At 40.7% G+C, this 26,887-nt stretch overlaps 2 protein-coding genes across 2 annotated transcripts; both read left to right on the forward strand.

Annotated features, from left to right (window-relative positions):
• Positions 1-1,926: 1,926 nt before the first annotated feature.
• LOC142209489 (zona pellucida-like domain-containing protein 1) lies at positions 1,927-8,936 on the forward strand. Its single transcript, XM_075278486.1, has 11 exons — positions 1,927-1,950; positions 3,075-3,171; positions 3,251-3,474; positions 3,863-4,050; positions 5,168-5,240; positions 5,433-5,527; positions 5,796-5,882; positions 5,986-6,145; positions 7,124-7,223; positions 7,953-7,973; positions 8,851-8,936. The coding sequence occupies exons 2-11, from the start codon at positions 3,078-3,080 to the stop codon at positions 8,928-8,930; spliced, it is 1,122 nt and encodes a 373-aa protein (XP_075134587.1). The 5' UTR covers positions 1,927-1,950; positions 3,075-3,077; the 3' UTR covers positions 8,931-8,936.
• Positions 8,937-14,077: 5,141 nt separating this feature from the next.
• LOC142209490 (zona pellucida-like domain-containing protein 1) lies at positions 14,078-24,529 on the forward strand. Its single transcript, XM_075278487.1, has 11 exons — positions 14,078-14,088; positions 15,897-15,995; positions 17,148-17,374; positions 18,358-18,545; positions 18,727-18,799; positions 19,233-19,330; positions 20,644-20,730; positions 20,822-20,993; positions 21,697-21,811; positions 23,508-23,540; positions 24,331-24,529. The coding sequence occupies exons 2-11, from the start codon at positions 15,902-15,904 to the stop codon at positions 24,507-24,509; spliced, it is 1,266 nt and encodes a 421-aa protein (XP_075134588.1). The 5' UTR covers positions 14,078-14,088; positions 15,897-15,901; the 3' UTR covers positions 24,510-24,529.
• The last annotated feature ends 2,358 nt before the right edge of the window (positions 24,530-26,887 follow it).

A 26,887-nucleotide genomic window follows, 5' to 3' on the forward strand; every position in this document is an offset into this window, starting at 1 on the left:
GTATCCCATATACTATAGATTGGGGATAACTTGCTGATTGTTGGGGCTCCGAAGCCCAACTTATCACAAGAATGGAAGTATCATTGACCCTGTCAAGCTGCTGGTTGAAGGTTGGACCAGGAATTTTATTTTTATTTATGGCCTTTGCCAAATTTGCAAAAAGGTTTCATTATACTCATTATGTAATTAAGCTCTCCTACATCTGAATGTAAGTGGTTTAGAAGTGATTCTGGTGGTCTCAGTAATGGCACTAGTCAGTGGTGTAACTACCTCCATAGCAGCAGAGGCAGCTGCCACAGGGCCCAGGACATTAGGGGCCCGGTGACAGCTGCTACCGCTGCTATCATTACACTCGGGGGTCTTTTCGGACCCAGAGTATAATCGGCGGCCTGGGAGAGGTAAGAAACATAAAAAACACTGTTACATACCTCTCCTCTTCGGCCTAGTCGTCTGACGTCTCATGACCCCGGCCTGCGTCCTGGTTCGTCTGACGTCATTGAAGATGGACTACTTCGGAGGCCGACAGCGTAGGAGCTGGGAGATAGGTGAGTAACAGAGGGGTTTTTTATGTCTTTCTCCCCCTGGGTCTCCGATTATTATACTCTGGGGTATGAAAAGAGTATAATAGTTTATGGGTGTCCACAGTGGGACATAATACTGCGTGGAGGGGCCACTATGGGGGATAATACTGTGTGGAGGGACCACTGAGGGACATAATGGTGTGTGCAGGGGACACTAAGGGACATAATACAGTGTGAAGGGGACATTATGGGGCATAACAGAGCGCGCAGGAATGCATAGGAGGGTGTCGGTCGGGGGGGTTGGCCCATGTTAACAGTTCGCCACGGGGCCCCGCCATTCCTAGTTACGCCACTGACTAGAGTGGACACTATTATAAATGGGGTCACATTAGGAGAGCATTATTACTATAGGGATTGAGCAGTATTGCTAATGAAGCACACTATGGAACATTACTACTATTGGGGTCACCATGTAGGACACTAATACTAATGGGGGCACTAATATTATAGAAGACAGTGGTAAAGCATTATTACTATTAGAGCATTACTACTAATAGGAAACTGCTAGAGCATTGTTACTATTGGAGCACTCTGGCACTATTCATAGGACAGTCCATCAATATTAGATCTGCTGGGGTCCCTGTAAAGTTTATATGCTGTGACCTGTGCTGCTCACTTGCTATATAAGGTGAAGCAATGTCTATACATACTGCAGTGCTGTCCTATTCCATTGGTTATCACTAGAGATGAGCATAGAAATGAATGGACGAAGCCGGCACGCGGGGGGTTAAGCGGCCGGCCGCCGTCAAAGCGGAAGTACCAGGTGCATCCATTCATTTCTATGGAGCGTGCTGTTCGGATCAGCTGATCCGAACAGTACTCGCTCATCTCTAGTTATCACTTAAGTAACTAAAACTTCTACACTTTTTATGACATGTAAATATTTCTGGGAGCTGAGAGGTCCCAAAAGAGCTGATCTGCAGGGGTCTAGGCTATTGGCTCCTGGAGTTACAGTTCTGAGCACCGCATCATGGGAACACCACAAATGATCTGACTTTTTAGAGATGTTCTGACCCAATCCTCTAACCCTATGTCCCTTGTTGCAGTACCCTACATCATTATGCTTGCCCATTTTTTCTGCTTCCGACGCATCAGCTTCAAGATGCTTAACTCAACCTTCATATGACAACTTTATCTGGTATGTGAAGAAGAAACTTCCTTGTAGAAATATGATTCTTTCATGTCGAGCATCTTTTGTCCTAAAAGACACAATGAAAAGCTGAAATTACTGACACTTGTCTGCAGTTACATATATGTGGAAAATTCCAGACTCTCCGTTCGTCTAATGTGTCGTATAAATATACTGAGCACCAAAACTGTAGCTCGTAACTGGGGATAGCGCAGAGGATTAACACAAGTTACCAGTCTGGTAAGTCTCTATATACTCTTGTATATCTTGGAGCATTTTCTACCAACTCTAAATCCAAATTTATATCTATATTTATGTATTTCTTTATTCCATTGAATTATAATATTGCAATGTTCTATGTTCCAATTACAAATATTGTATTACTATCATGCAGCCATTTTAGTTGCTTTGGAGTATTTTATTGCCATTACCATTGTTACTTGGCTTTTTTTTCACTTTTATGTTTCTACTTCTATTGAGGTCCCATGCAGGATAGATAAGATTCTGGTTGCCTGAGGTTTGACTAAGTAGTTGTGCATACCCCAGTGTACACCCCAGACACCAACATGACCACAACTCCATTCATACTTATGAGACTGACCCAGTTATCTGCTATTAGTTGCAAGTTAGTGAGCAGGATAGTGGTTGTGTATGCACACTACAGCTCCATTCGCACAGGGGACTCAAGAGCTCCAACAGCTGTGGGTCCCAGAGACTGAATTCCCACTTATTCTGTATCCCGTACATAGGGGATTAAAGCATGTAGTGAGAGGAGCTTTATCCTTATCTTATGAAATTGGGCCACAAGGGTGTACAAAGGCCTACCTCATAATTTTCCGAATTGTCTAGAAGAAAACACAAGTTTATTTGAGCCATCAAATTCCAAGGCCATTTTTGGTGCATCATATTGGTGTTAAGTACAGTACGTCGGTCACACCAAATTTACTGAGACACAAGCCATTTTTATAAATTTACCACCCCTCGATACTAATCTGTACATAGTTGAGTAAAATTCCAAGATTTCCATCTTTCTTATAAATACAATAGGCAGCAAAACTAGAGATTGTAAATGGGGATAATGTGGAGTCCATGGTGTTTGCCAAATTTATGAATTATGATTGACCATCTCTTGAGTTTCAGGAAGTGTTTAGAAGAAACAATAGGTTTGTTCAGTGGTCAAATGGGAGAGCCATTTTCTTTTTTCAAGTATGGCAGTCACGCCAAATTTCTTGAGCCACACGCAAATTTATATACCCATTAGGCATCTAATAAATCTCAGTGTAAGTCATAGTCTACCATATCATGGTAGTTGTCCACTCTTTGTAAGCCAATGGATATGTTATGGGTATATGTTATATTCACAGAATATGAAGATGAGCCTCGGCATTTTCCTCCTGATATTCACTTGCTTTCAAGCTTGTCTTTGCCAGACATGCTCCTCGGCCTATAATAGACTACCAGGTAAGGGGAAGCCTTTGTGTCAGCTGCTAACGTGAATTGGGCCCTATTTTAACCATCATGTATATTTTGTCTTTTATAGTAAACAGTGATATGACGGTTACTTGTGGACCAACAACTATTCAGCTGTCCATAAACATCTGTCCAGTTTATTACGCCAATTTTCTACCCCAAGAACTTGCTCTAAATGGAAAACACAACACAACAGAGTGCTTGGGTGTGATGGATAACTCAACTGATGCTCCATCCATGAAATTCACCCTGAAGCTGGATGCCAATAATAATATTTGTGGAAATTTCATTTATGTGAGTATTAATGGTATTAAGACATCTGCATCAGGAGTGGAGCATGCGGCTTAATTTGACTCAACACGGGAAACCTGTTAATTTTTTAAATTTTCCAGTAGCTGCTGCATTTCCCCCCTAGGCTTATACTCGAGTCAATAAGTTTTCCCAGTTTTTTGTGGTAAAATTAGGGGCCTCGGCTTATATTCGGGTCGGCTTATACTCGAGTATGTATGGTATATCCTTTTCTCTCTAGATTAGATTTTGTTTGTTACTGTACTTTGCCTATACTTTTACATATCATTGCATGTAAACCTATTCCAATATCTTACTGGACATAAAGTGAATCCTTGCAGAGGTCGGCTCCATCTGTGTGAAGATATAATATAGCTTACGTTTACCTTGACAGATTACAAATGAAGCCGGCACTGGTTATTTTAGTCAGTATTCAAATGTCCAAGGGGTGAGCGTCTCTGGATTTGTGGATTCTTTGCCACTGACAGAAATGGGACTTGTGTCGTACAGCACCAACTTATACTACAACTTTTCTTGCTACTACCCACTACAATACATTTTGAACAACACCCAACTGTTAACGTAAGTATATAAAAAGGTTTTTATGATTATTTAGAACACTGTGATCTTAATCACTACAACGGATTAAGTAAGCAATAGATTGTAGAGGGCTAAAACGGCTACGATGGTGATGCTGCGTAAGTTTCTTTACATTTGACATCCATCCCAATGAAAAATGGATGAGTGGCATCTAGCCTTGTTACTTCTGATGATATGGTGCCACCCATCTCAAACTGACTGTGCATGGGCTATATATGGGAGAAATGTTGCAGGTCAGAGTGCTGCTTGAGCACCCTTGGGATGGGTGGCAAATATAAAAAGACCCGGTCTGACTGATGACAAAAATTGTATTCGTTTTTTCCATCCATTATACAAAATGAGTATTATTTGTTCATAGGACATATCTGACGGTTGAAAGAGATAAATGTCCTACAGCTTTACAGAGTAATTACACTGTAAGAAAACATTTGACATATGATAATGCCAAGTCAGGAGACATAACTGGTGGAGGTTCAGGTTTGGTGACCCCCACCGATTGCTGTAACAAAAGGACTCGATGTAACCGGGAGAGCCAGTAGGAGCTTACAGTGCTTGGTTGAGCACCTTTTCCCGATTGTTACAGTGCTGCTGGGTGTATTAGCACCCAAAACCCACAATCTAAACTCCTGACATGTCTCTCTGACATGTCAAAGGTTTTATGAGAGTACATATACTCTAAGCTTCTTTGAAGACTTTTTAAAAAATTTTTATTTGTGCTTCATGGCTTTGAGGAGCATCCTTTCGACGTCCAAGTTGTCTACATCTAAATAATCCTTGACATGCCTTGGTACTGTCAAAGTCTGCCTGTTGGGTCCACACTCTCGGTATACTTGGCACTATTATTTGAACACTCTATGGTATTATTATTAAGTATTAATATTCCTGAGCTGTACAAAATTTCTCTCCATTCCATTGCACAATACTTCGGGGACTGGCTACCTCGGTCTGACGTTGAATGAGACAACGGATGTTGCTGGCTCTAAATGTTGCTTGCCATTCCGTTTGAACATTGAAATTTACCATTGGCTTAAACCTCTGAAAATGTCTTACATTTTTTTATGTATTGAGTCTTTCACTGCCATTTGTTGCTTTTCCGTAGTTCCTTTGGAGCAATAGCTGTCAACAACAACAACGGTAGCTTCCTCAGTACTCTGCGTATGCGGATTTACATGGTATGTGTGAACAGAAGTCATTATCGATAGTAATTTCATATGTGTTCTTGTTTTCTATCATGCTTTTGTCAGTATATATAGTAATATTAGTACAAATTTCAGTTGTAGTTGTAATGTAATGTGACACTTCTAACATACAATATACTAATATACAATTATTGTGAACTAAACTATATACATTTTGATCCAAAGGATGGAAACTTCACCACAGAGACAACTATGAATAACTTCACTTATGGTCTGAAGAACAGTGTATATGTGCAAGTAACCAGTAATAACACTATGAGGTACATTATGTGATCCTACATTATACAGTCACTTCTTAGTTATAGCCATCCATTGTAGATCGCAATCACTATTGGAAGTTGTAAATAATGTCAGCCAACCTTGTAAAACAACAGATTTAATCCAAGTAATAGCTGAATTGATTATTCAAAATGGCTGTCCATTTTTATTTTTATTAGGATAGATAGGTGAGTTCAAATTTTTAGTATGTATAGCTTCTTGACAATGCTTCACAATTGCTTCTGATAACTTTTTATCTTTGTATTTTAGCTACAATGTATATCTGGATCAATGCTTTGCCACACCAGACCCTGTTATCACAAATGTGCCAAATAATACCTACAGCTTCTTCATTGGGTAATGGATTATCTGTTTCACTTTCAGAGCTAAAATGACAAAACTAGATTGTCTTGGAGACACTACCTAATCTTCTTTGTATATCCATCTTGATTTCTTACAGCTGCAATGTACAAAACAGGACGACCATTATTATGAATGGTCAAGGCTCAAATGCCAGATTCAGTTTTGCCGCTTTCCGCTTTGTGCAACACAGTAATCAGAAAACGTCGTCAATATATCTGCACTGCATGACCCGTCTCTGCATGAATGGTCAATGTCCCGTAAGTGACTTAAGTATGGGACAGTAAATCTAAAGTCTATGTTTAAAGGAAGTTTCTCATGAACATAACTATATATAAATTTTTAAACTATTAAATATTTTTGAAAATATAAATTAGAAAATGTAGCAGTTGTAAAGATTTTCTCTAAATAAACATTTTGCAGAGTTTAAACATATTCTCTATCCATCCATGTGTTGAGTCTTCTGTCTTGATTGGTTGCCAATGGATATGACATAAATGCAGGAATTTTCTAGGGTCCGTCACTTGTCAGAAACCCAGCCATAATGTCCTTATTGTCAGGGGTGAACCTGTCCTTTTCGCCGCCCGAGGTGGCCGACAGAAAGCCGCCCCCCCCCCGGGAGGAGGGGGCAGGGCGGGGTGTGTGTGTGTGTGGGGGGGGGGGGGCGGAGAAGAGGGCGGGGTGAAGCGAATGGGGCGGGGCTTAGTGGCATTTGCAGGGAGAGGACCTGCTCTCTGCGTGAGGGGAGGCCGCTGGAGCAGCGCTGCTCCAGTGGCCTCCCCAATCCACCGCTCGGTGCTAAGCCAGTCCAGGACAGCTTGTCCTGGACTGGCTTAGGTAAGCAAAAATTCCGCCCTCTCTGGGGCCCTGACATAGCGTCGCCTGAAGCGGTTGCTTCAGATCGCCTCATGGGAGGTGCAGCGCTGCTTATTGGGGACAGATTATCAGATGGGGCTCTATATGCATGAGAAGATATCCCGGCCACAATAAGTAAATTAGGGTTGGGTTTCTGAGAAGTTCCAGACAAGAGAGAATTCCTCCATTCACCTTACCATGTGAGGATGTCTAAGAGCTGGCTTTGTAATGGATACACTTTAAGAAGCCGATAGGTAAACAGGACACAAACTCAACAAGCTGAGCATAATAGTGATTGTAATTTTTGTTTTGTGCTTCTTTACAAAATCACAAAATTGTGATAAAAATGTTTTTAAAACATCCATATGTCATTTATTTATAAGAAATGCACAGGCTCCCGAAAAAGGAGAGAGGCCAATGCAGATCCAGAGCCAGTGATGATATCATCTGGTCCCATCTATGTGAGCCAAGGATCTGATGGCGGTAAGCATTCTTCTCTCTAGTCTTCATCTATTCGAAAAAAAGCAAGGAATAACTGAGACAAAGAAATAATCATCGGAATCTCTTCAGTCTCATTCGTCTCACTGTTCCCTGCTGATACGATGTGTCACCTACTTTTATTGTCTTGTTCAGAGTCTGAAAATCTTAAGGCCCAATGGAAAATTAATTACAGATAGAAGTGTCTGGAGGTTCCAACCACTTGGAGAACAGGGACCTACATCTTGCCCTGAGTGCCCCATGTGAATGGAGCTCTAGTACACAAGCTTGATACAAAAGTCCCATTCGAGTAAATGGAGCAGTCATCAAAGACTCTTTATTGAAAAAACCCCTTTAAGAGGTTCACATTCTAGTTCATGCTTCCTTCAGAGGTATACTTTTGAAGACTTATACCCCATATGGAAGCCTTAGAAGATGGATGCCATTGTATGGGCATGCAGTGACATACTTCAGACATTGATTCATTGTGGAAATGTTTTCTGCACAGTATCCGTTTTATTTTATTTGATAGGAAAGCATGTTTCTCTATCTCATTATGTAGAAATCTATTGCATGTTTTACTAGTAGTTAAATATTTCAAGCATTTAGATTTGTTGTGGTGTTGCGATAAATACCGTAAATATATATATATATATATATATATATATATATATTCTATAATAAAACATCACATGACCCTGATCATCATTTATTTTACAGAGAACCCAAGCCAAGAATTTGGTCCTAACAGTGGTGGTGAGCATTCATCTCTATTGTAATGTATGCAGTGTAATGTAATGTTCCATTGTTCTAGCCCCACTTCTTGCTCCGGGTCTCCCCACTAGCTCAGGGAGAACTACAAATTGCAGACAGTCAGCTAAAAATGGCAAAATTCAAGTCATATAATGGATAGAAATAGTGTCGCTCCTCGTGTAAATACACTGATATCAGATGTTTAGTCTTTAAATATAGGCTTGCTTGCTCAGGAGTAAAGCGGGTAACGTAACCTTCAGTTCTCCACTGTTTCATTAAAAAAAAGCAAATCAAAAGTTAAAATGATTCCCCTTTCCCTAATTCCAAATAAAAATATTAGTTATCACTGCATTTGAAAATTCCCAAAGTAATAAAAAAAATCAAAATAGCTGAATCATAATTTGTTTTTGTTTTTTTGCCGTTTCACATACCCCCAAAAAATTGACTAAAAAGTGGTCAAAATGTCTGACCTTCCCCAAAATGGTGCAGTAGTTTTTATCTTATCCCACAAAATGGCTTAAAAACCTATGTATTTGGAAACCTAAAAAAATGTTTGGTGTGCGAATACGATAACGGTATTAGAACACTGAACAAAAACTATATAAATTTATATCATTGTGGTCCTGCCAACCAGAAGAAAGTGTGTAGATTTATTAGTAAAAATAAATAAAAAACTAAGAAATGAAGGGTCTATTTTTCCCAGAAACATCGCCACTCAGCCCCATTTACTTGTGTGATCTACAATACCAAATACAGCCCAAACAACAGTAGTGCTATATGTAAAAAAAACAAACAAAAACCTGATCCTTCATTTCTTATTTTTTTTTTACTTATAAATCTATTTTATTGATTCACCTGTTTCTTTTTTTCTTAAATTCAGGAACAAGTCATCTGCCAGAAAACCATTCCCGACTTGCTGTTGGTCTCTTCACTGCTGCCATCATAAGAATGTGGCCGTAAAGAGTCTTCGGTGTGCTAGGAAATAAAAAAATAATATGGAGTACACCAACAATATAATAACTATATTCAAATTACATATAGAAATTCTTTGTATACAATTTATAATGATCACATACTGTCAATGTAGCATGCTGATTGTAAAGGAAGCTTATACATGTTGTACACACAGTGTAAATGATATAGGATTCAATAAAGCGCAGCTTAAATATTGCCAAATAACATGTCTGCTTCATTCTTTGTTCTTCACATGCTTAAAGGGGTATTCCCACGTCGTATACTCACCAGTCTTCACTGCTGTAAAATCTTCTTTCTTCCTGGTTTCTTGCATCAATTTTTGGGCGGAGTTTCATGCAACCTGCCGTTTAGCTCTGTCCCCAAATTAGCGTGTAGCTCCGCCCACCACATAGCGTGATCCTATGGGGTGGCTGAAGGGCCTGTGATGTCATCAAAGGTCCTCAAACAACACTATATGCACAATACTGCCTGTCTCTGCCATAATGAACACAATTGAATTAGCTAACCTGATAAATGGGAGAACAGAAGACGAGTTCAGAAATGAAAGCAGCTCCTCTCCTCTATCTGATAGCAGGAAGCTAGGTCATCTGGTGTAGACACAGGAATAGCTAGATACACAGGCTCGCTCCCTGCACTTAGCCCCTCCTCCCTCCCCCCTGAGAGCAGGCAGATACATCACTTGACTTTTCAGCAGATAAGTCAAGGGCTGTGTCAACAATGAATTGAATAAAGTAAGATAGTGGACAAACAAAGCAGTTTTGCTGAAGCAATGTATTTAGGAAAAGCCTTACATCCACATTAACAAGCAGTATAGATAGGATCCTTGTGATGGGACAACCCCTTTAAATATATACTAGGTTGATCGATGAACCATATACTTGACCTATATGGTAAAATGTGTTTTGATGGCAAATGTGGGTTTTTAAAGGGGTCCTACAACATTTTTGGCAAGATTCCCTTTGTGTTATGCCTACAAGGAATCCCAACCCTGAGTTTTGATACATTTAGTTTATTACAATAATTTTGCACACATGGTAATGGATCATAGTTGTCATGGCATGTGTATTTACTACCTATCATTTGCCATAGTGTTTTCTGCCAGGAAATAACTAACAACTTGCCTAAATACTGGTATGTCGTGTTCTTTTGGTTTAATCTCAAGTCATGGCATGAATTGCCAATTTAGACAACTGGACGTTCTAAAGGGTTTGCCTGTAATATCATCATCCAAAAATACAGACCGACCATTGACGGTTTCTGCATATGATCCACCCTGAAAAGACCATGCAACAATTCATTATTCCTACCTGCCCTGGAGAGTAGACTCTCCTTAAAAACTTTTACTCATGCTTGTTGTTCTTTCCCATACGGACATTATACTTTTGGCTATTTTCCACCTTCTGGAATTTCTCTTCCGAATGTAAAAATATCAAGATTATATATCTGTATTCTGGATTTTAAAATATGACTATTAAAGCCATAAAGATATTGATAAAGGGTAATAACTAAATCCAATAACCAATTCCTAAGCCTCTTTATACATCTGTTGTCGGACTCCCACTTATCTCATGCAGGTTAAAGTGTCTAATGGAGTCAGCGAGTATGTAGAACCCCCCAAATAATGATGAAAATGTGGAAGGAAGCCATAGTACCTGGAAGAAATCCACACAAACACGTCGAGAACATGCAAACTCCATGCAAACTTCAGACTATAGTCATGGAACTTTATACATACACTCATATTTAAGAAACTACCCGGGTTATTCATATATACAGTAGATATACTCAGAGGCTTAGATGATGTATAAGAGTAAGATCAACCAGTATCCCTCCTTCCTAGGCCCCAGTTTCTCAGTCACACTGAAGGCGCCCCAATAACCCACCATCTTGCAGCATCTTTCTACTGCCTGAGGCCTGCTGTTGTGTTGGGCACAAATCCCTGGCCCACAGAGCTAAGAGGGCCCTAGTTCAAGGTAAGAGGCTACTGGCAGGGCTCTGGGACGCAAACAACCAGAGGCAATGGCTAGGCCGGAAACTACTACTGAAATAATGCTTTCATAAATGAGGTGCACTCTGAGCTGGTGCAGACGATAGAAAGACTTGCATTGAATACACCAGTCTTCATAAATCTCCCCTCATGTCTCCTATATCATGGTATAGGTCTGAGCTGTGGTATAGCTCAGACAAGCAATGAAGGCTATCCTAAGAGGACGCTTCCAGTACTGCAGGGACACTTAAAGAAGACATCACCATGTCAGTACTAGACACCAGAGGGAGTGAAATAAATGCTGTCTTGATCCAGTGATGAAGCTGTAGAAGGCCATGTCTATAAGAACAAAATCCACAAGCCCCAGAAGTAATCCAACAAAATGGAGAGTGTATGAGATGTCTGACCACAGGACCTGCCATCCATAGCATACAGTCAGCATTACATTACTGACTGCCCGTACCACCAATTGATCCGTACTGATCACATGCACGGTGCTTTCCAATGCAACAACTGTGCTGTCTTGTTGGCAACTACAGCGGCATGGACCCCTAACCTTCTGGGCATGCTAAAGAAAAAAAACCTGTGCAACTCCTTTACACTGTTTATGTACTTTTACCGGTCTGACTTTTATGGGAGAACTTCGTATCAATGTGACAGTCTATATGTAGCTGAATGAAAATCACAAAACCCCTAGACCGCTGATAGCTCACCTATGACACGCGTGTAACAGGTGACACGCTGAGACATCTTTGCTGACACGCAGCAACTGACAGCATCCAGAAGTGGGACAACTCTCCTGCTTCCTGCTGAGAGCGTGGCACGAACGGCGGTCCCTACAAAATCTACAGCACTGTGCCTGGTCTTCAGTCAAGAGGCTGCAGCACTCACCCAATGCTGTGGCCTCTTTACCCACAAACCATGTATTTATACATAAATTATTACAGTATGGAAAGGGGTATAACTAACAAAGATCGGACCTCATGGCAATCTTCTGACTTGGGCGCCCACCCCCACACAGCATTTTCTGGCACCTAGAAAGTATAAAGCCCCATTTACACACTCTATGATGTCCCACAGTGTCCCCTAAACCAAGTATAATGTCCCATAGTGGCCTCCTGACAGCATATTGTCCCATAACGGCCACTCCACACAGCATAATGTCCTATAGTGGCCCCGCTACACAGTATAATGTCCTATAGTAGCCCCTCTGTACAGTATAATGTCCCATAGTATCCGCTCTGTACAGTATAATGTCCCATAGTATCCGCTCTGTAGAGTATAATGTCCCATAGTTGCCGCTCTGTACAGTATAATGTCCCATAGTAGCCGCTCTGTACAGTATAATGTCCCATAGTGGCCTCCTGACAGTATAATGTCCCATAACGGCCCCACCACAGTATAATGTACCATAGCGGCCCTTCACACAGTATAATGTGTCATAGTGGCCCCTCCATATAATATAATGTCCCACAGTGTCCCCTCCACACAGTATAATGTCCCACAGTGTCCCCTCCACACAGTATAATGTCCCACAGTGTCCCCTCCACACAGTATAATGTCCCACAGTGTCCCCTCCACACAGTATAATGTCCCACAGTGACCCCTCCACACAGTATAATGTCCCACAGTGGCCCCTGTACACAGTATAATGTCCCACAGTGACCCCTCCACACAGTATAATGTCCCACAGTGACCCCTCCACACAGTATAATGTCCCACAGTGACCCCTCCACACAGTATAATGTCCCACAGTGGCCCCTGTACACAGTATAATGTCCCACAGTGGCCCCTGTACACAGTATAATGTCCCACAGTGTCCCCTCCACACAGTATAATGTCCCACAGTGTCCCCTCCACACAGTATAATGTCCCACAGTGACTCCTCCACACAGTATAATGTCCCACAGTGGCCCCTGTACACAGTATAATGTCCCACAGTGACCCCTCCACACAGTATAATGTCCCACAGTGACCCCTCCACACAGTATAATGTCCCACAGTGACCCCTCCACACAGTATAATGTCCCACAGTGGCCCCTGTACACAGTATAATGTCCCACAGTGGCCCCTGTACACAGTATAATGTCCCACAGTGACCCCTCCACACAGTATAATGTCCCACAGTGACCCCTCCACACAGTATAATGTCCCACAGTGACCCCTCCACACAGTATAATGTCCCACAGTGGCCCCTGTACACAGTATAATGTCCCACAGTGGCCCCTGTACACAGTATAATGTCCCACAGTGGCCAAAGTACACAGTATAATGTCCCAGTGGCAGACTGTGTGGAGGGGGCATCATACTGTGTGGAGGGACCGTTCATGATATAGATGTGGGTACTAGACATGGGGACCCAAACCTATTGTATATTTGCAGCATATCCTGTGGATATTCCATAAATGTCCCAGACGAACATACTCCTTTAAAAATATAATTATGGCAGCTGTATAAAATGTAGTATTTTGCATTAAAATTTTGGTCATGTTCACCATTTTTAATCCAAAAACACGAATAAATTCTGGTTTTAGGTTGGCAAAAAAAAAATCATAAAATTGCATTGTGTGAACGGTGAACTGTCTCAATTTGGACTATTGTCCTGTATATCGCCTTTCCTAAGGGGTGAAGAAGGGAATACAGTAACACTGACATCTACTGTAGGATTATATTCTCTTGTGGTATTTTCGTGTGATTCTAGATACTTCTCCTTGCGTCAATCAATTTTTCGTCATAAATATTATTTTGATGCTGATATGATAATGTATCACCGCTTCTGGCAGGAGGAAAGGTTCACATCTACCATTCTCATGCTTCCCTGTTGGTGATGTATATAATATCTGTAAATATATATATACACACAATATTCTTTTACAATGTACTATATATTCACAATGTACTTGGACATTGGTAAAGAATATTCTCCCACATCATACTGCTTATAGTCATGTCCCAAATTCTTACCAAGAAAGAAAGAGTACGTATTAGCCATTGTATCTGTGATGGGATACTCCGTGACAATGAAATACATACCAGTCTCAGCCCTGTGGTCAGAAATCCATTCCTTTCCCCAAATATCAGTTTCCCAGCCTCATAGTATAAATACCTTGGACTGGCCGTCGTCTTACTCGTATATTCACCAAGGATCCTCTGTAGGTAAGACTGCTTAGTTACTCTTACGTTGTATGGGAATAGGTGATAGAATACGGAAATTTGTGCTGCAATATCAACAATTTAAAAAATATTTTTGTGTTATTTTATCAAATTATTACTTTTTTACATTTATTCTTTTTTTTTTTTTTAATTTTACATATGCAAAGTGCAAAGAAAAAATATCGCCCCCATTGTGTAATATTGCTCAACCACGATAAAAAAAACATCAATTCAAATGACTTAGGCTAAGTTCACATCTACGCCAGAGTCTCTATTGTAGACTCTGCCACAGAAAGTGCCAAAAGATTGGCGGAGAGAAAAATACTGCACGGAGGACTTTCCTTGCCACCGGTTTCAGTTTTGAAATGTCGAACACTTGGTGGACTCCATTGTAGTCAATGGGGTCTACCATCTGTGTGTAAAATAGCGGTCCATCTCTCTGTCATTTGGGAACACCATGATGGAGAGACAGGCACAAATGTGACCCTAGTCTAAGCCTGTTTGCCCCTTAAAGGGGTAGTCCAGGACAAGCGTTGGGAGACACCATAAGACTGGGGTCAGGTGAGTATCTTTTGTTTTTTTTTTACTGTCCTTGGCCCCCTTGCAAAAAAGAAAAGCTTATGCTGGACAACCCCTTTAATGAACAACAATTTTTTTTTTATCCTCGCATACAAATTAACTTTATTTTTAACTTTAGAACTTTATTTTTCCATTGATGAAGCTATAGGATGGCTTTTTTTTTGTGGGACAAGCTGTAATTTTCAATGTTACCATTTGGTGTACATATAATTTATTCGTTTTTATTCACTTTTTTTATTCATTGGAAGGGATTGCAAAAAAATTCAAATTCCTCTTATTTTTTTTGCGTTTCTTTATTTACTGTGTTTTTTTAAGTCCTTATTCTACGGTTTGGCACAAAATGCAGCAATACCAAATTCTTATTTTTTTTAGAAATTTGCACAATGGAAATGTTTTTTGATAGAAAGTCAAAGGGGTATTCCCACTTCGCATACTCACCAGTCTTCACTGCTGTAAAATCTTCTTTCTTCCTGGTTTCTTGCATCATTTGGTGGGCGGGGTTTCATGCAACCTGCCGTTTACCTCCGCCCCCAAATTAGTGTGTAGCTCTGCCCACCGCATAGCGTGATCCTATGGGGCAGCTGAAGGGCCTGTGATGTCATCAAAGGTCCTCAATATAACTGGGAGAACAGAAGACGGGTCCAGAAATGCAAGCAACTCCTCTCCCCTATCTGAGAGCAGGGAGCTAGGTCACGAGGTGCAGACACAGGAATAGCTAGAAACACAGGTTGGCTCCCGTGCACTTAGCCCCTCCTCCCTCCCCCCTGAGAGCAGGCAGATACATCACTTGACTTTTGAGCAGATAAGTCAAGGGCTGTGTCAACAATGAATTGAATAAAGTAAGATAGTGGACAAACAAAGCGGTTTTGCTGAAGCAATGTATTTAGGAAAAGTCTTACATCCACATTAACAAGCAGTATAGATAGGATCCTTGTGATGGGACAACCCCTTTAAGTTGCAGGATTCACAGAACCATAACTTTTATATTTTTCCCATCAATATAGTTGTATAGGGGATTGTTTCGTCACCAGATGAGCTGCGGATTTTATTGGTACCATCAAGAGCTGTAGCCACCTTCAACGTGAATCTGATAACTCACTGCGCCATGATAACACAGAATAATTTTTTGTATTTCTTCTTTGGTGTCTGAATCCTATAGATGGCCGTATAGTGAACTAATATAATAATACTATTAGAATTATTGTAACAGGTTATTGTTTTCTTTCTTCTAGGCATAATGATTACAGTCACTATTCTTCTGCTTGCTTTAGCTGGACAACAATGTCTTGGACAAATCACGAACTGCTCATCTCTATATAATCGATATCCAGGTTTGTCTTGCTGGCCCCACATTGCGGAAACGCAGTTTCTTTATTGTAGACTTTGCTGCACGTTTTTTTAAGCTAAACCTAAAAGGAATGGGAGATATATAGGAAGCTCTTATACTTCTCCCTTCTGTTCAAGCCACCCGGGCTTCGGCTCAAAAAACCCACAACCACACAAAAAAACTGAGTTTCCGCAACGTGGGGCCTTGGCCGAAATGTATCTGTATTAATTTACCCCCAGAATCCAACCCTGTGATTTTTCATTTGTTGTCTTGAATCAATTTGACTCCAGTATTAAAATCATCACAATTCCTTGAATATTTAAAGGGATTCTACCATTAAAACATTTTTTTTTGTAGATAAGACGTCGGAATAGCCTTTACAAAGGCTATTCGTCTCTTACCTTTAGATGTGATCTCCACCGTGCCGTTCCTTAGAAATACCGTTTTTTACCAGTATGCAAATTAGTTCACTCGCAGCAATGGGGGTGGGCCCCAGCGCTGGAAATGCAATGGGGGCGTCTCCACTGCTGCTCGAAAATAGGCTCCAGCGACGCCTCTATCTTCTGCTGGATCCTCCCCTTCTTTCTTTGTCTTTCTCCGGCGTCACCTCCGACGCCTGCGCAGTTGGCTCTACCAGTGAGACACTAGTAGAGCTGACTGTGGCCATAGTTCCGACGCCGCAATTGCGTGCATGCGCAGTACGCTCTGTTCGGCAAAGACTTCGAGGAACGTACTGCGCATGCAGCGTCGGAACTATGGCCGCAGGCATGCGCAGTCAGTTCTACTAGTGTCTCACTGGCAGAGCCAACTGCGCAGGTGTCGGAGGTGACACTGAAGAAAGACGAAGAAAGAAGGGGAGGATCCAGCAGAAGATAGAGGCGTCGCTGGAGCCTGTTTTCGAGCAGCAGTGGGAACGCCCCCATCGCATTTCCAGCGTTGGGATGCCCCCATCGCTGCAAGAGAAATAATTTGCATACCAGTAAAAAACGGTATTTCTAAAGAACGGCGCGGCGGAGATCACATCTAAAGGTAAGAGACGAATAGCCTTTCTAAAGGCTATTCTGACGTCTTATCTACAAAAAAAAAGGGTTTTAATGGTAGAATCCCTTATGACTTTCCCTTGTAAATATTACATTGTAATTCTTCTATCCTTTAGTGGACAGTGACATTGGGATAAATTGTGGTCCATCTACAATTGTGTTGACCATAAATGCATGTCCAGTGCAGTTTGCTGAATTTGACCCTACCACCTTGGCTCTCAATGGAAATAACAAGTTGAATAATTGCATTGGAGCACTGGATACTACGGTCAATCCCCCTGTCGTAAGATTTGTTTTCCCCATTAATGACACAACACAAAATACTTGTGGGAATAGCATTATAGTAAGTATTGCAAAGTGTCATGACAGATTGTAACTTCTTAGTGTATCTTTGTTCTTGATTCAACACATTCTTAGATGTGTAGTTCAAAATGACCAGCTTTTTTAAAAAAACATGATTCTGTGAAACACTATCACATGATATCTATCCTATATGTGTCTATATGTGCGGTCACCCACTGGCTGTGATATGAATTGCAGTCTACTAAGAGTTTTTGCCATCATGTTGCAATATTGTATTAGTTTAAGGCCCCAAGGTACAAGCCACAGCCAAAAAGTGCAACGGAAAAAAATAATTGACATGCTTTGGTTTGCAAATTTTTAAATCGCAGCGTTTCCACTACAGATTTTTTTTTTCTTCGAGATGTGGATGGAATTAGCCAGAATCACATCCACTTTGCAGGTACTGTAAAATGCAGCATTTTTTTCCACACTGTTTCCACCATGGCCAAAATGTTGCATTATTGCAACGTGAGGCCCGGGCCATGAAACTTTTTCATAAGAAATTGAAGCCTTTAACCAAATTCGCCCAGGATGAACACAGCACATAGCTGATTTTCCTTTATTTGACAGTCTATCATGTATGTAGCTGGCACATTATTTCATCCCAAAATGATGTCGTTTTTTTTTATTGATGGCTCAGGCTTTGTATACTGGGAATTTCAATTGAGCTACAACTCTAGTCATAGAATCCATTATTAAAGGAGCCATTAAGAATATGACAAAATTGGTGTAACAGACCCCAAGTGCTTCTTGACTTATTAAAAGGGTTGTTGAGATTTAGAATTTTTTTTTATTTTTTTTATTTTAAGAAATAAGAAGAGCAAAATAAACAAAAGTACATTTATGACTTATAAATGGGAATTTTCTTTAATGGATATAAACTATTAACTTTGGCATCAATATTTCAGTCTATATTTTTGTCTATATAGTTTATTGAAAAATGTTCTAAAATGTCATATTTGAACCTGTTTTATTATTTTATAGATTGAGAATAATGTGGGAACTGGAATATTCCAATCTTTCTCAAATATCCAAACAGTGGTCATCTCAGGTCAGGTGAACACCCCGGTGACAATCGACTCATCGTTGATTTCCTATAGTACAAACCTGAATTATAATTTCTCCTGCAAATACCCACTAGAGTACATGCTGAATAACACTGAACTTTTGACGTGAGTATATGTTATTTATACTGTAACAATGAGCTAGAGTAGGATGTTGCTATAAAGAAAAGTGACCTTCTTTAAGTAAACCCCATAATCTCATCCTCAGTCCTCCAACTTGACAACTAATCCTGGATAAATCCTTTTACATGCAACAGCTAATAACACAATTGTTTGGGTTTTTTGCCAGGTCTTCAGCAAATGTTGCAGTCAACACGAATAATGGTAGCTTCATCAGCACCTTGAGCATGCAACTCTTCATTGTAAGTATCCAATTTAAGCACAAAAACAGAATCAATAAATTCTCTGCTTGCATTTTATAGTATAGAGATGTCAAAAATAAATTGTTCTGGGACGTTCACACAATCTTTATGAATGTCCGTTGCTGTCATCCGACATAGGATGAGAGCAACGGAGTAGAGTCTGTAGAGTCCCAGGGCATGACTGTTTTTATGACCTGCTACAAAAGTGTTAGGGAACTAGAGGGTCTACATGCCCTTTTAGAAGAGGCAAATCCCATAGGGTCTCTCCAATGTAAGTGCCTCCATCACCATCATTAAGACAATTATTATTTGATCACTGTATGATTGTATTTTTTTTGGACATTACATGCTACTTTTATTTGTACACTTTATGTACGTTTCAAAAAGACTTTTTATATATGTCAATGCATAAAGTCAATGTATTCTCTTACAGGATCCAAATTTCACCACTCCACTGGTATTTAATGGCACCGCCCTTCCACTGAAACAGAATGTGTATGTTCAGGTGGCAGCCACTAACCTCACTGCCAAGTAAGCTACCTTGTGGTTTGTACTTCATGACTATATGATCTGATATAAGGAAAATGTTTTTGTACCGTGTTAGCCAGTGGGTATGAAATATGAAATAACCCAAAAAACTTGCGAGTCTTCAGTAGGTGATACCTTTTTTTATGCTTAAACGGGTTTTATTAAAGATTTTTCAATATAATACAAAACGAACAACAAAAATGAAGTCAAGGAACAATGAAGAAGCATATAAATCCGCGGGGTGATACCTTTTTTTAATGGCTAACTCATAATGATGACAGAATATAAGGTTTCGAAGCTCTCGGCTTCTTCTTCAGATATATCTAAAAACACTTTCTAAAAGCTGCATATTTATGTACAAGTGGACACATAGGGACAGGATTTTAGGAGGGAGGGGGCAGAGGCTTATTACTATATACATATAAATATAAACAATTCACAGTTCCCAGGTTCTTTATCTTTATCTATATGATGTGAGTTATTATTATCGACCTCATTGATAAGATGTTTATTGGCTTATGCTAGGTTCACACTAGTGGTGGAGTCTCCATACGAGACTCTGTCCCACATTCCACTTAAAATTGGGAGAGAGAAAAGTCCTGCAAGGAAGACTCTTCTTTTGGCCCTTTTTGGCACAAACCAGGTGGAAACCCGGCAAACCCCATTATAGTCTATGGAGTCGCAGGTTTTCGCTTGTAACCACTTTCTAAGTGGACAGGGTTTCCGTCTTTCAGGTCCCCAAGGACAGTCGAAGGAAGGAGGCCTAAACACTAGTGTGAATCTAACATTAATGGGAACTATATGACACATCGTTCCCATTAAACTAATTACATCAAACACCATAGTAAGCCTACCTTTATGGATATAGACCTAGCTATCAGTAGAGAGGAAATTGCAAGTGCCCAATTGGTGGTTCCCAATCATTACAAGTCTTCAGTGCTGTCCAACATCAGCACTGCAGTCAAACACCAAATAGGAAGTCAATCAAGGCTGGTCCAGGATTGTGGAGACCATCATTGTGACCACTTTCCTCAATGATGCCCTCTATAGATAGCTTCTGGATTATGAATTAGAATGTGGATATAGCTATGTCTATATATTGATGAATATCTTAGCTCTCAATGTGTTTCATCATGGATGGGCGTATCAGGAGAAGGAATAATAAATGATAAGAACCTGCCTAACTTTCTGTAAAAACTGGATGGTTGGCCCTGGGAACTTAGAATGTCTGACAATCTGGTTTTAATACATTTAAAAAATTGTTGATACATTCCTTTTAAGCCAAGATATGTCACAGTTTTCCTTTGTTCTTTTAGCTTTAATGTGTACCTGGATGAATGTTTTGCTACTCCAACACCCCTGGTAACGACTATACCTAACAACACGTTCTCTCTGCTGTCAGGGTATGTATTAAAAATCAATACATTAAAAATAGCTGTCAATAAAAAATAATTCATGTTATTGATACTCTATTAATGCTCTGTCTCTGCTCAGGTGCACTATTGCGAACAGGACTAAAATATTATCCAACGGTATTGGAAAAACAGCGCAGTTCACGTTTCAGACGTTCCGTTTCTTGCAATACAGTAACCAACAAAATTCTCCCATCTTCCTCCACTGCTCCACAAGACTTTGTCAGCCTGAAACTTGTGCAGCACTGCAAAAGGTATCTTGGTAACAGGGTAAAGTTCAGAAAGCAGAGATCAACCATAGATAATACACAATTCACATATGAACCATATGCATGTGATAGAGACTTGCTGTGAATCAAGCGTGTGCATGGAAAGACGAGTCAGAGGTAATCGCTGCGACAGCTATTGAATGTTTTTGGCCACATTTCGCAAGTGCAGCTTCTTTGTTGAAGACTTTGATGCGTTTTTTTTTTTTTTTTGAGCCAAGGTCAAGAGTGGCTACAAGAGCAACAGCTTATATATAGGAAGTTCTTATACGTCTACTTTCTGCCCACTGCTACCTTCCAATCCTGGCTTTGGCTCAAAAACATCGGCAAAATCTGCAACAAATAAGCTGCGTTTCCGCAATGTGTTGTCTCAGTCTAACATAGGAGAACAATTTACAATGAATTAATAGTGAATTGCTTCTGACTTCAAACAGTTTTTTTTCTTTTACTGAAAATTATTATATTTTTATATATCCAAACTTCCACAATTACTTAAAGGGGTATACTATAGCCACTAGGCTCTGATGTACAATGTCCTATGGTTCCCAATCCTCACTAGTTATTTTGTTTGGTCCCTGGTATCTGGTGGTTTCATTGTCTAGACTTCAGAGCGAGCTAAGCTGTAGTTTTGGTGCCCGGTCACTATAGAGGGCACAGAGCCAACTATATATTTTTCTTCTTTTTATACAAGGCCTGCAATACAACCTCTACTTCAAGAAGGAAGAGAGCTGCAGATACAGCAACAACTGATGGAACTTCAGAAAGTGTTACCGTGTCTTCTGGCCCTATATACACCAAAGATGGAGGTAGGAGAACTGCAGACATATCTATCTATCTCCTATCTATCTATCTATCTATCTATCTATCTATCTATCTATCTATCTATCTATCTATCTATCTCCTATCTATGTATCTATCTATCTCCTATCTATCTATCTATCTATCTATCTATCTATCATCTATCTATCTATCTATCTATCTATCTATCTATCTCCTATCTATGTATCTATCTATCTCCTATCTATCTATCTATCTATCTATCTATCTATCTATCTCCTATCTATCTATCTATCTATCTATCTATCTATCTATCTATCTCCTATCTATCTATCTCCTATCTATGTATCTATCTATCTCCTATCTATCTATCTATCTATCTATCTATCTATCTCCTATCTATCTATCTATCTATCTATCTATCTATCTATCTATCTATCTATCTATCTATCTATCTATCTATCTCCTATCTATCTATCTCCTATCTATCTATCTCCTATCTATCTATCTATCTATCTCCTATCTATCTATCTATCTATCTATCTATCTATCCAGTGGCGTAACTAGGAATGGCGGGGCCTCGTGGCGAACTTTTGACATGGGGCCCCCCCGACACCGAAGATCTCGACCGAGTCCCTCCTACGCATTCCTGCACGCTCTATTATGTTCCATAGTGGCCCCTGCACACAGTATTATGTCCCATAGTGGCCCCTGCACACAGTATTATACCCAATAGTGGCCCCTGCACACAGTATTATACCCAATAGTGGCCCCTGCACACAGTATTATGTCCCATAGTGGCCCCTACAGGACTAAATACTGTCACGTCACCCGCTGACCGCTATACCAGGACAAATTGTGGATAAAAAATCTGGTCATGTGCATTACAATTTAGTAACTCCATGTGCCTCATATTAATAGCAGTTAACCCCATCATCTCCTTCACATTAACCCCTGTGTGCCTCACCATAAGAGTTACTGATATGTGAGAGACATGGAGGTAATAATAAAGTATCTTCATTATTATTACCCCCATATGTCTCACATATCAGTAACTCTTATGGTGAGGCACACAGAGTTTATTGTGAGGGAGATGATAGGGTTAACTGCTATTAATATGAGGCACATGGAGTTACTAAAACACAAGTAATCACCCCATATGCCTGATATTAATAAGTAACCCCAGTACGTACCTGTGTAGCTTCAGTTTCATTTTCCTTCTTCCTTTCTTCCTCCAGTGCAGGACGGCAGGAGCTCGGCAGGGATAAGCCCCGCCTCCTCCTCTCATTGGTGGGCAGAGGACAGCAGAGAAAGGGAGGGGGGAGAGAGGGGGAGCGTCCTGCAGCGCTGACAGGAGCCCGAGCTGCAGCTCCTGTGTCTCAGCCGTTGCTGCAGCTTCGGGGCCCCCTGTTGGTGGAAAGTATTCCACCAACAGGGGGCCCCGATCATTATACTCGGGGGTCCGAAAAGACCTCCGAGAATAATGATAGCAGCGGTAGCAGCTGTCACCGGGCCCCTAATGTCCCGGGCCCTGTGGCAGCTGCTACCGCTGCTATGGTGGTAGTTACGCCACTGTATCTATCTATCTATCTATCTATCTATCTATCTATCTATCTATCTATCTATCTCCTATCTATCTATCACAGAAAATAATAGAAATAGATAAATTGTTTGTAAGTTTCGGAAATCCTTGTATTCTCACGCTTATATTTTCATATTTTGTAGAATCCACAGTCATCAGTGCAAGTCATTCAAGTGGTAAGTGTCTTTATATATCAGATCCTTGTTCCATGAATTCTTGTTAGAATTGGAACTACAATGCAAAGCTGGATCCGACAAATGGCGGACACCAAGAGCGCACAACAAAGTCACTGACTTCTATTAGTGTCCATTGTGTCTTGTCAAGGTGTTGTCTTGTCAACTGCTCATTGTTTTTTCCCCACCACTTTAGATAAATCGTCTCCAATGACATCTTATGGTTTTTGGCCACATAGCAAAGTTTTTAGTTCTAACCATTGAAGAGGAGCAGCAGTTGCCAGGAGATCTTCGTCACTTCAGTGGGATCCTTTGCACCCACACATTACGCTGAGGACTTTCTCTAGTATCTTATAATTTAGAAAAACACAATTCATGCACAAGAGGGCACTCTCCACCACCTTACATCCTAATTGTAGCTACGGGGTGACCGGGGGTCCTCTCATATACAGCAGATGTTCATCAGATTCTATGGTCAGCTTTGGGATCTGTCGACAACAATGTATTGTTTAGGTCAAGCACAACTCAGCTATTAGGAAGGGGCACCATCATATATTTCTTCCAGTGGCCTACACTAAGCTCTCGCTCTTGAGTTAACGGTGAGATTTATTCTGCACAGTGATCTGGATGTTCTACAGTAACAGTTCAGCAACGATTAGGTATCAGTTGTCACGATGACAGCCCATTGGCATAGAATTATCTTGCTCATAGGACACCTGCTACTATCAGTCCGTCCATATTATTGTAACTATTCTCTGCAATGAGGATTAATCCTGGATTTATCTCCTCCTAGGTGTATCGGAAGTAAACCAGCTTCAGGGGACATTAACAGGACTCATTGTTGGGATCATCATCGCCGCCTTGTTGGGATTTGCCGTTGCCATTGCCAGTTTGATTATGTATAAAGTGTCCCGATCCCGATCCCAGAATGAAAAGAACGGAGTGGACAACTTCACCTTTAGTGGAAAATAAGCCCTCGACAGTGACAGCATTCAGTATATGTTGTCTAATTCTTTATTCACTTCGATATGCTGAATTTCTCTGTATTATAATCTATTGTGACAGTGCAATTTATGGAGAGTAGTAGCTGTGATTTATTGGTGATATACTCACAATTATCTATTGATCTGCATTTATTTTTATGATTGTCTATAAAATAAAATAAAGTCATTTTAATTTCAAGGAAGAACCATATGTTGAACTTCTTTTTAGCATTGGATGAAAAAGACGCCAAAATGGTAAGTCATGAAGGAAAACCTCTGGTTACGACTACAGTTCACATCTCTTTTTTTTTTTTTAAATACAAAAACTACCATATATACTCGAGTATAAGCCGACCCGAATATAAGCTGAGGCCCCTAATTTTACCACAAAAAACTGGGAAAACTTATTGACTCGAGTATAAGCCGAGGAGGAGGGGAATGCAGCAGCTACTGGAAAATTTCAAAAATTAAAATGGCCGGAGTTTTTGGGTGCAGTAGTTTCTGGGTGCTGGGGAAGGGAGGGGGTGTTTTGGTTGTCTGTCTGCCCCTTCCCTGAGCTTGAGGACTGGGGTTTTTCCCCCACTTGGAATTCACCCTGGCTGAATATAGGGGCTCTGCAGTGCTCCTATTAACCCCTTCCCGACGGAACAGGAGCACTACCGATCCCCTATATTCAGTAGACCGGGCCCTGTCAGACACAGGATACCTAATGTGTTTGTGTTTCACAGTCACTTTCTTTTATATGTATTCTAGGAAAAGAAGGGATTTAGAACTTTTATTTTTTTTAAATCTTTTTTTATTTTTTTTTTTTGCACTATTTTATGGGGTATTCTATACATTAATATTGTGGCTGAACCCCCCCACCTAAAAAAAAAAAAAAATAATAATAATTTTTTTTTGCTGACTCGAGTATAAGCCGAGGGGGGGGGGGGGGAGGGGGGGTGGTGTTTCAGCACAAAAACTGAGCTGAAAAATTCAGCTTATACTCGAGTATATATGGTAATACTAAAAACCGATGAATATGGATTGAAACTGATGCAACGATAAAAACAGCATTTAGTCAATGTGGGGCCTCAGTTTTAGGCCAGAGCCCCACGGGATGTAAACGCTGCAATTTGCCCACAGCGGGAAAAATTGCAGCGTTTACAGTCAGGGCAAAGTGGATGGGATTCTAGGAAAATTCATGCCCACTTTGCAGTAAAAACCATGGTGCGGGCACTCCATGATTTCCAAAACCAGCGCTGTTTTGGAAATCGCAGCATGTCAATTATACCTACAGAAATGCTGCTGGTTTCCCCATAAGTATAATTGAAAAGGAAAGTATACTGAGGAAACCTCTGCAAACTTTCTCTCTAAAGCGCTGTGGGAAGAACCGCGATGTGTGGTCACTGCAGTTCTCCCCGCAGCACTTTTTTGCTGAGGGACACCACCTGGGGTCTTAGCCTTAAGTAGGTTTCCTTTAATTGGGCTCACCTGGAAAACTAATTATTGCAAGTGTTTGAGATTGATTTCAGTGACGCTAGGTTCACACTAGCGCCCAGAGTCCGTTCTCAGCTTTCCGTCTTCTGTATGCAGAAGACGGAAAGCTGTCAGACCGGGTCTGGCCGTGAGCGCCGGTGAGCGTTTTATGCTCTCCTCCATGAAACAGTTTTTTTTAAATCGGACACAGAGTACTGCATGTCCGACTCTGTGTTCGGTTTTAAAAAAACGGTTTTGCGGCGGAGAGCATAAAACACTCACCGGCGCTCATGGCCGGACATCTTTCAAACCCGTTCAAATGAATGGGTATGAAAGAGTCCTGCAGGTTTCCGTCTCCTGCTCAGTTTTGTGCAGGAAACGGAAACCTGCATGAACGGAGACCGGGCGCAGATGTGAACGAGCCCTGAGCGAAATAATTGTGAGATTCAATACCATCAATGAGTTTAATTGAAAAACCAAAAAATGTAATCTTTATGACACTTAAATCTAATAGTGTGCCTGACAGAGGTATGTCATCTAAAGATAGGCCATCAATATCAGATTCGTTAGGGTCCAACACAAAACACCATCACCGATCAGCTGTTCTCAGCAGCTGATATACAGAAAATGGAACAGAAAGTAGACAGCGCTGTTCTCTGTGACTGTGTAGGGGTCATACAAGGTACTGCAGATCAGCTCACACTCATTTGAAAGGAACTTAAGCTGCAGAGACGTCAGTACACAAAGAACAAGACTTTGATATTTTTAGCTTGGAAAACGTCTTTAATTTCAAATATGTGTTGGTTGACATGTGGCCTCTACATGTATCATGCCTGACTACATGTATGGAGTCAGAGGAAGATGGTTCCACACAATCTGCAATGGTCGAGTCGCACTATTAAAGTGCAG

The sequence above is a fragment of the Leptodactylus fuscus genome, chromosome 6, assembly GCF_031893055.1.
Source record: "Leptodactylus fuscus isolate aLepFus1 chromosome 6, aLepFus1.hap2, whole genome shotgun sequence".
NCBI classification, from domain to species: domain Eukaryota; kingdom Metazoa; phylum Chordata; class Amphibia; order Anura; family Leptodactylidae; genus Leptodactylus; species Leptodactylus fuscus.

Excerpts from the sequence above, each read along its gene's own strand:
- LOC142209489 (XM_075278486.1), top strand. The coding sequence starts at position 3,078 with ATGAAGATGAGCCTCGGCATTTTCCTCCTGATATTCACTTGCTTTCAA. Across the intron at positions 3,172-3,250 it reads GGCCTATAATAGACTACCAG|TAAACAGTGATATGACGGTT; the intron begins GTAAGGGGAAGC and ends TGTCTTTTATAG. Across the intron at positions 5,883-5,985 it reads ACCTACAGCTTCTTCATTGG|CTGCAATGTACAAAACAGGA; the intron begins GTAATGGATTAT and ends GATTTCTTACAG.
- LOC142209490 (XM_075278487.1), top strand. The coding sequence starts at position 15,902 with ATGATTACAGTCACTATTCTTCTGCTTGCTTTAGCTGGACAACAATGT. Across the intron at positions 21,812-23,507 it reads TATATACACCAAAGATGGAG|AATCCACAGTCATCAGTGCA; the intron begins GTAGGAGAACTG and ends CATATTTTGTAG. Across the intron at positions 23,541-24,330 it reads CAGTGCAAGTCATTCAAGTG|GTGTATCGGAAGTAAACCAG; the intron begins GTAAGTGTCTTT and ends ATCTCCTCCTAG.